A 9,590-nucleotide genomic window follows, 5' to 3' on the forward strand; every position below is an offset into this window, starting at 1 on the left:
AGCACCACGAACTCCCATGGAAGTTGATCCAGATGAGGCTAACACATACTGGGGCATATTGAGGGCCCAGGATGAGTGGCTGGTGGAGGAGGGGTACTGGGAGGAGGGAAATTAATACGCTTCGCCTGAGATTTGCGGTTGCCATAGCGAAAAAATGCCATGTTTTTCAATACCAGTCAGGATTATTCATGCCAAAATTCAATACAATACGCACATTGAAATACAATACACATATCGAAAAGGCAATACACATATCGAAATACAATACACATATCGAAAATACAATACAGTTGTTGTATTTTCAAGATGTGTATTGTATTTTCAATATGTGTATTGTATTTAAGCATTTTGGTATTGTATTTATTGTTACACATGTATTGTATTCTTCAGATGTGTATTGTATTTTCAATATATGTATTGTATTTCCAATATGTGTATTGTATTTCAATGTGTGCAGGTCTAACATGGATGAATATATATTTAAATACAAGCAACTCATCTATATAGAAATTAAAATAAGCAATCAATAAATTGCCCCAGCATTAAAAGGAAGTAGTCCCAGGCCTATAATCTGCTACAGTGGTCAGGCCGATTTCTCAAGTTACATCCACCTTCATTGTTCCCTAATGTTAACAACAATTTATAGTATTAAGCCCTATTTGCACAGGACTAGTATTACCTGGGGACCTCATGCGATTTAGAAATGATCCCCTGACATCTCTGTTTCTGGAGGCGCATTCGCACGGGATAAACAAAGTCTGTGTTTTACTGGAAATTACTAACATCCCCCGTGGTTTAATGTTGTCGATACCAGCCTCTAACTCATGCCGACCAATGAGAGGAGAGAGCAGGGAGGGGCGCAACGTATCAGTCGCCCACCGCTCTGCTGTGGAAGACTGCAGGTAGAAAGAGAGCAGAGAGCAAAATGATGACTGTGATCACCGCTCTAGACGAGTTTCCTTCATCACTCACATAAGGCACAATGGGAACGTAAGCAGGAACATTGTGAGGGGAGGCACGGACAGCCTCACTAAGGTGAGAAGACTTTCATTTAGAATTACCAACGCAGCCTCATCATTCTCGACCAGAAAAGAGGCAGAAAAAGGCACAGAGGCAACAAAGAAATACTAGAGACCATGTTACGATGGGATCACACCAGCCACAACGCCTGCAACTTAAAACGAATGTGGGCCAGGGTGTAAAGTGGGGAGGGGGCGGGGCTTTTGATGCTTTTGCGTTCACAAAATCGTGGGGGGGGGGCGGCCCCCTTGCTCGGATGATGGCGATTTTCGAACTTGACCTTAATTTTTATGTCAACCACGTAACATTTCAGAACTGCATCTTGCATGGTTTATGGCAATGTTTATGATCAATGAGAAAATAAGCAGCATGGTGGTATATCACTCTCTTCTAGGGGTAGGGGATCACCAGATGCCCCCGATACGATACTGAAACGATACTTGAGTCACGATACGATAGTATTGCGATACTGCGATATTTTCGATATTGCGATATATCGATATTGCGATATATTGAATATTGCGATATTTCGATATATTGCGATTTCTTACATTTTCAACTGCAAATGATGTCCCCAAAGGAAAACTTTGTCAACATCTGGTTTATATAAGAACAATTTTTCAGTCTGTACATCTGACTTCAACCATTTTATTGCAGCAACATTGTCAAGTAGACAGACCAACAACTTTCATAAAGTCATGTCATAGTTGCATGCACCTGACAAACTGAATTGTTTGTTACAGTCTACTTACAGTCCACCTTAACTGGATGTGTGTGTGGACTACTGTACTTATGTAGTTTTTGCAACTTCCCTTCACTTACACAAAACATCTTGTGCAGCCCATTCAGTAACTGGGGAATTTGTAAATTACTCTTATGACAAAACTGTTACTGTTAAAACAAAATGAAAATATGCTACCGTTTGTTTACTGCTGGCCTTGGAACTAAAGTTTATAGTAGCCCGGTGGCCTAGCATGGCCTGCAAAAAACAAAAAAAAAACAAAAACAAAAAAAAAACAATATCGATACTTGGCGTCCAAATATCGATACAATATCGTCAGGAAAAATATCGCGATACTGTGGTGTATCGATTTTTCCCCCCACCCCTACTCTCTTCTGCAATGAAAATACAGGCAACAGCAAAGTAATACCAGTAGCATATACCAGGATGTAGGTTTTGAACAAATGCACCAGTGTACGTGAGCACTTCAGTATATTACATTATACTTTAGACTTTTTAGCTGATGCATTTACCCAAGCGTTTGTCTGAGCAGCATACTGTGGATCTGGAACTATCTCAACCCCAGAGTGCCAAGTTGTGTTATCTACATTACATGTACTGTATATCCTTCAAGTTGTGTTATCTACATTACATGTACTGTATATCCTTCCAGACTGCTTATTTACTAAAGCATTGAAGCTGAGATGTAGGTCTCTGTGCGTGAATCAACAAAGCCAGCAGTGCGACAGTCATGACTGTTAATCATTCACCACTGAGAACTAACATTTAAGCTAAAAGAGCATTAGGAGTAAGCCCCCCTCCCTGTTAAACACTGGAGAGGCAAGGCATGGAGAAAAGTGCAGTCTGACAAAAGTAAAGGTTAGAAATCAATTTGCTAATTTTTAAATGCATTCATCATTGGCGAACCATTGAGTTGCCTATAGCTTATTATTAATTATCACTACAACTATAGAAACCTCCAAAACAACAATTCTGACTATATTGTTGATTCCATTTCAGAGCTATTCTTTTGGATGTCGAGACAACGATAATAGATTTTCAAGTTTCAACCAATCAAAATAAAGTTGTAAAAAGGAAGGGGTGGGAGAAATCAGTAGTTCACTACAGTAGTGATGCCACTGCTTGCTGAGGAACTGATTAGACAAGTCCAGAGGAACCCAGTGGTATTTGACAGACCATCACCTCTGAAAATGTTGAACTTGAAAAGAAACGTGATGCAACAGTCTGTATGAGAAGAGCTCTTGGGATTAGCGGTAAGGCATGTTTACCGAGTCTGATATACTCACTAACTAGACGAGTATTTGCTAGCGTTCTTGCTAACTAACAAAATAGTATGTCTTGACCAACCTGATTTGCCAAGGGAAAATGTGTTATTATCCTATATCTTTTTTAATACCTATGAACAGAAGGTAACAAGTAGCCTATTGAAACTAAAGCCTGTTTAGCCATGATGAATTTACAGGAGTTTCTCTCAACATGGAGACTAACCTCTTTGATCCACAGGTGAGAGTCTCCTACTGGCAAAGAAATGAACATGACTACCACTAGCCCTCATATAAACAAACAAAGCACAATAATGTGATCATTTTAAATGCGGCGTAAAAGAGCATTATTGATTCTGCCAGATCCTCCCGCTTTTGCGGCAAAATATGAACCCAAATCCTTATCATCCTTATCCAGTTATTTCGTAATTTACTTTCACTCCATGCGCCATTTCTTCTCTAAATATTCAACGCTGACAATATCATTGTAGTGTGCATGTTTGAGCAACAGTGTAGTTTGTAGTTATCTTTATCGGGTGTGAATGGGACTTAACAGTGCAAACAATGCAATATCACATAACACCATCATCCTCCTGAAATTCCCAAGCAATGTGTAAAGTTACTATACATGAATGTATGAAGCAGGAGTGGGCCAGTAAGAGAGAAAAAACATGACACACATGAATTGTGCTGCAGTATATTAACTGGGTAGTCTGGTAAAAACATCCTGATAATGTGACCTCACATTCTGTCCGTCGCCCACATCGATTTCCTGAAATTACAATATAACCAGGCCAATCAGGGACTGCGTCGTAGTTGATGACATAACCGGGCCAATCAGGGCCGCCACTGGCAAAACAGTAATGGCGTCTCTCGTGATGGGCAGTAATGTTAACATTAGTAAAGAAAAACAGCCATAATTGCAATTATTGCAGAAATGACCCGATAACAACAATGAACCAAGAACAACAGCATGCACCAGTGGAGTTTATTGGCGCAAAAGACGTATTCGCCATTACTGAGTGGATTTGGATTGGATTTGGCAATGTTGATTGGCTGAAGGGGTTGTCTGTCAAGGCAAGTAATCCCGCCCACTGAAATCGATGTGGGCAACTGGAAGTCCAGACTGATACATATAGAGCAAAACAGAATGTGAGCTCACGTTATCAGGATGGTTTTACCAGGCTAGTAACTGGTGAGAGGGGGCAGATTATGATGCATTGCTCAGTGCTCACCTTGTGACAGATTTCAGTCTTGACCTCCTTCAGCGCCCGGTCAGAGAAGACACAGCCGCAGGTCTGCAGGTAACAGAACCTGAGAGGAACATCACATAAAAAAAATATAAGAATGTTTCTCAAAATTCAAGATTGTTTTTTGTTGTGCGTGTAAAATAGAGTGAGGTGCACACAGGGAACAGACAAAACATATAAACTCAGCCAACTACTGGGTTCTGATGGCTCTGCATTCATGTAAACTGCATTTCATTTTCTAACAAGGTTTTGATAAATCCAATCCCTTTTGAGAGAGGTTTTATGCGAGTGAAGCACAACTCATGAGTAGTGTTTCCATCCATGATTTGACCTGAAACATATATTTATTTATATACCAAATTGAGTATCATGCAAGCAGAAAAGCATCATGAACATACAGATCATGCCGGTACAAATGAGTCTAACTTAACAACATAATGAGCCCAAACATTCAAGGATGCCAAGGATGTTACATGTTTGTAAATCTAGAAAGTTTCTACAGATCTATGGGAGCAGTATCAATAATCTTTATACTTTATGAAAAGCCCTTCTTTTTTCACTAACTTCTCCAGTCCAGCAACAGCTTTTGGAATACTATAGGATAAAGCCTCTTCACTTGTTGTTACCTGTGTTTGCCGTTCATCTCCAGGCCCACGACAGGACAGATGAACATGGCACGGTTCATGTCCTCATAGCGGTCTCCCTTGGTCTCCATCCGCTCTCCCTCCCACTCTGGATTATCAATCAAGTTCAGCTCCTTGATATCCTAGGAGCATAGGATTTTGACATGACAGATTATCACCAGATTATGGCAGATTATAACATGATAAAATATTTGTTATGTATTTTTACATGTATTTTTATAGGTTTATTTTTTATGTGTTTTTTGTCTTTTTTGGTTGCTTTTTGAAATGATGCTAGCTTAGCTTTTTCTGTCTCTCTTTTTCTGTTTCTTGTTATAGTTTACTTTCTTGTTGCTTATTTAGTAGCTTACTTTTGTTTTATATTTTGTCCTTGTAGGGGAGGTCCATTGTATAAGTCCATGGCTTCGTGACCACTCCTGTCACATTCTGTAATTTCTTTGTTATCATCTGGTTTTATGTAGTTTTGTATAGTGTGCAAATAAATAAATACAAATACAATTAAGACCAGAATAACAACTAAGACTCTGGGCAAGGTTTATCCCTATATCGCATCCAGGGGTACCAATTCTTTATAAGCTTTGTCATATTTTCTTCCTATATTAGGCCTACTCCACGGCCGAAATTAATCTTAAATACTAAAAGAATATAATATATATAATGAGAAAGAATCGTGATTCACTAAATGTCACTAACTGTAGACTAAGGGTGAGAGATCGTCACAACTTAAAAGAGTGAAGAACAAACTGGTCGAGTTGATGCTTCTTGAAAGGTTTTCTCTTTGAACTGTACGTGCGGTTTGTGATGCTTATAACAATCACAATAACGGATAGCCTATGCATTACAATATATTCAATTGGCCGTGCTATCTGATGACGGTCTGAAAAAATTAATTACAGAGCAGTAAGAATTTGGTGGCCAAAACAACGGAGTTTGTTAGATTTTACACCAACTTGTGTTCGGACCTTCGAGCCAATCACAATGCTTAAAAAAACGAGGCCCACCCAACGGGCAAGCCGGGCACAGTTTAGTCTGAGCCATGGGGTTCACCGATTGTGTTCTGAAATAATCAACAAGGATGGCTGGTGTCCGGCTGATTGTGGTCAGCTGGGCCGGTTGCACCAACTGGTCTTACGACTGGGCTTAAGCTAAGTCGGTCGTAACTTTGCGACCTAACAGCTACGCCGGTTGCACCAACAGGGCTTAAGCCTTCTTCTCACTAAGATCAGGCGTAAATATTACACCTAGTCCAGAGCAGGCATAAGGTGCAGTATAGTGACAACGGAGCTTGAAAATGGCACATCGTCTCGTGTATCGTCTCTACAACGAGCGGGCATTTAGACGGGAGAGAGTAAATATGGACAGAAGCAATCCATTGGACATGTATAATGGAGGAGTTGAGATCAGCTCCTCGTCAGTGTGACACACACAGTCACATCTATGAGACACACACAGACTGTGACACACACAGTCTTGAGGAGGAGCATCAACAATTTTGCGGGGGTCAGTGGAGCGTCATTTGACGTCAGCGCACTCTTCTAAACAGGTCGCGTGACGCATTCCAGTGGGCATTCCCAGGCTTTCACATGGACGCACATCGCTACGACCAGCGTAGTTAAGACCAGATGTAAGCCCTATCGGTGCAACAGGCGTAAGTCCACTCTAAAGACTGGTCTTAACTAAGACCGACGTAGGAGTTACGACCAGGCATAGTTAAGACCAGTTGGTGCAACCGGCCCCAGGTCTGGACTAAAGTCCAGGTTCATCACATTGACTCAATGTGCTGCTGCTTTCACCTTCTGAAGGTCCCACTGTCACATCAACTCACCTGAAGTGACTGCTTGCTACAGTTTTTGAGCTTGCCTTTGGTGGTATGGATGCCTTCCTTGTCTGTGGTGCTGTAGTTGCATTAGATCTCTGTGTGATGTTTGTTTGTTTTAAGTCATGCTCTGTAATGGTTTGGCATTTAGTCTTCATTCAGGCCTTTGAACAATTATGATGGAACAAATGCATTTTAGCAAGATGTCTTTGATATGAGTTGCATTAAAATGTAATACAGTATTTCTGTGTAAAGCCTAAAATGGCATTTGTAGGCTTAAGTCAATCTATGGTGTAAATATTTTTTTGTTTGGTACAGTAGCTACATTGTCTTACATTGCTGTATGTGTGTGTTGGGCCTGTATTGTTTGTTCATGTAAATTTAAGCCTTTTATTGGCAGACAAAATTTCACTTTTTTGCTTGTCAAATTGATGAAGGAGGGCACTTCAAGTGACGTCACTCTAGGGCACCACATGGCCTTGTTCAAGGGCACCTCAGTCGGTGGGTTATGGGCCCCCTGAGCTCTTGGGGCCCTGGGCTTGGGCCCGGTAGGCCCATTGGGTAATACATCCCAGCCTAGGAGTGGGAATATAGGAATGAACACACACAAACACATACAGCGGACAACATCCCATTATCATCAGTATATAAATGGGAGCTAGGGCTCTGTCGGTCTGTCTGGGCTCTGTCTGTTTTTCTGTCTGTCCCACTGTGACATCATCAGTGATGTCATAAATCCCACTGTGACATCATCAGTGATGTCATAAACCACTGATGACATCAGTCCCAATGATGACATCATCAGTGCGCCAATAGGGCAGGCCACACAACAGCCGAGAGCCGAGCTGTGGGCAAGGCCGCGCAGCGGCCGAGCTGAGAATGCGAGCTGCAGGATGGGCGATAGCGAGCCCACGCAGCAGGCAAGCCTAGTTATTAACTAGGAGTTAACTAGGATTAACTAGTAGTTAATCAAGCGCGCGTAGCGTGCGAGATGCCTAGTACAAATACAATAACATACATGCTCAAACTCCCCTGTGCATGTGAATACACAGCATTGTGTTTTTTAGCTTTAGTGAAGACAAAATATCTTCACAAATGAGACCTGAAAAAAGTTATTTCAAAAGCAGTTGAGCCACAATTGAACACATTTCAGTTTCAGCATACCTTCATCCCACGGATGTGCACTGCTACTTCAATGTTGGGTCTCTCAGCAGATTTATCCAGAAGGTACTCAATGACTGCATCTTTGTTGTAAAGCCTGAAATTGAGCAAACATTACATTTTAAAAACATAGCAACAAAACAACGTTGATGTTACATTGATGCCAAAGCGTATGGTTTTGATAATGACATCCAGACTGTTCATACATTTAGTTAGCTAGCTATATTTCAGTGTCACTTATCATCAAGTCATCCTTACGCCATTACTAATCAGTTGATTTGGCCTGATCTATGATGAACAGAAAGGAAACTCACCTCCCCAGATCACAGGTAACGATGGGGCGTCTGAGTTTCTCCTGGCTCAAAGCGCAGTACTTCCATTTTGCGACCAGCGCTGCATTTTTATCAACCTAAACAACACGTAACGTTAGACAGTTAGACAGAGAAGCTTATAATTATGGCCGTAACGTTACACTTGTAAATTATGACAATGCTAACTTAGTTAGCTCAGCTAACGCTAAACGTCGCCACAATTTTCTGTTGTCAACAGCTAACGTTAACATTAGCTACCACCCTACGCACGGGCAAACGGTGCCGACATTAAATCCCTTAAATGTCTATCTTTGTAACTAGCATAAATCATAATCTAAAATCCTTATTTAGCCTGTCGCCTATTCATAATTATAAATGCTAATAATAGCAAGCAAGCTAACGTTACTGAGATTCGTCGACAACGTCGCAGTGATGAATTTGGAAAAACTTAATGTAAGTTACCTTCTCCACTTTTTTGGGGCCTTTCACCAACTCGTGTCTTTTAGGAATAGTGCCGCCGTCACATCCCATATTGAAGTCTAATTAATAATATTATATTATTCAGTTAATTATGTAACTAGATTGACACAGCTAGCTCACGAGCTACAAAAGCAGGAAGTTGAATTGTTGTAAACAAACAACGAGCCGAGGGCACAGCTGCACAGCTCACCGAGATATGGGACTTGTTTTCATATCGCCCTCTAGTGGCTGAATTAACAAACCTTCAGGCCTGTATTTCCTAACATCAGCCACAGTGGGGAAGCATCACTACAGTTTTCATTTTACACATTCTCTCCAGCAAGGCAGCCCAGACTGATGAACAACACTATTGTTTATATGAACATATTCAATATGTTTAAGCAGAAGGATGTTACTCTGCTATTGAGCAATATCCCCCCCAAAAAATAATGCTAATTTAATTTAATAAGCATGCAGTATTTTTTTTAAATACTAGGCTATACACATTTTCACAGAATAAAAGTCCCCGGAGGAATATTTTAACAATGTATTATAGTGTCACTTTGTTAAAGTTGTCAAATGCCATTAACTTCATCACATCCTGTAAGTTATTTGTAAGCAAAGCACCTAACAGCCATGGTAGCCATGCATGCCAACCTGAAAAAGAAAGAAAAAAAATGTAATACGAATGACTTCACTCCTTTATTGACCATCCATCTATTAGGCCTTCTTCAGTCGACCAATAAACAGAGAACTAGTAAGTGACATTAGTCTGGCTTTCAGGCCTGTTGTCAGAGTGGTCTAAAGATGAAAGTTTCCTTGGAAGATAGTTCAATGAGTGCTAATGAGATCTGTTTCCTGTGCCTTGCAGCCTGCAGATTAGTTTACCATCGACGGCCCTGTCCAAGAGCGACCATTAGTTTGG

The 9,590-nt window shown here is 40.8% G+C and overlaps 1 protein-coding gene across 1 annotated transcript in view; it reads right to left on the reverse strand.

Annotated features, from left to right (window-relative positions):
- Positions 1 to 8,824, reverse strand: part of LOC310784449 (replication termination factor 2-like) — a gene marked incomplete at its 3' end in the record, with an annotated part of 30,589 nt that extends 21,765 nt beyond the window's left edge. The window contains exons 1-5 of the mRNA XM_083645442.1: positions 8,669 to 8,824; positions 8,210 to 8,304; positions 7,899 to 7,992; positions 4,901 to 5,040; positions 4,260 to 4,338 (exon numbers count right to left, since the gene is read on the reverse strand). Of these exons, the coding sequence (XP_083501568.1) occupies positions 4,260 to 4,338; positions 4,901 to 5,040; positions 7,899 to 7,992; positions 8,210 to 8,304; positions 8,669 to 8,737 (477 nt within the window). The 5' untranslated portion in view covers positions 8,738 to 8,824. The remainder of the gene's footprint in view (positions 1 to 4,259; positions 4,339 to 4,900; positions 5,041 to 7,898; positions 7,993 to 8,209; positions 8,305 to 8,668) is intronic.
- Between the last annotated feature and the right edge of the window lie 766 nt (positions 8,825 to 9,590).

The sequence above is a fragment of the Poromitra crassiceps genome (genome assembly GCF_964638095.1).
Source record: "Poromitra crassiceps genome assembly, chromosome: 10".
In the NCBI taxonomy this organism is placed as follows: Eukaryota; Metazoa; Chordata; class Actinopteri; order Beryciformes; family Melamphaidae; genus Poromitra; species Poromitra crassiceps.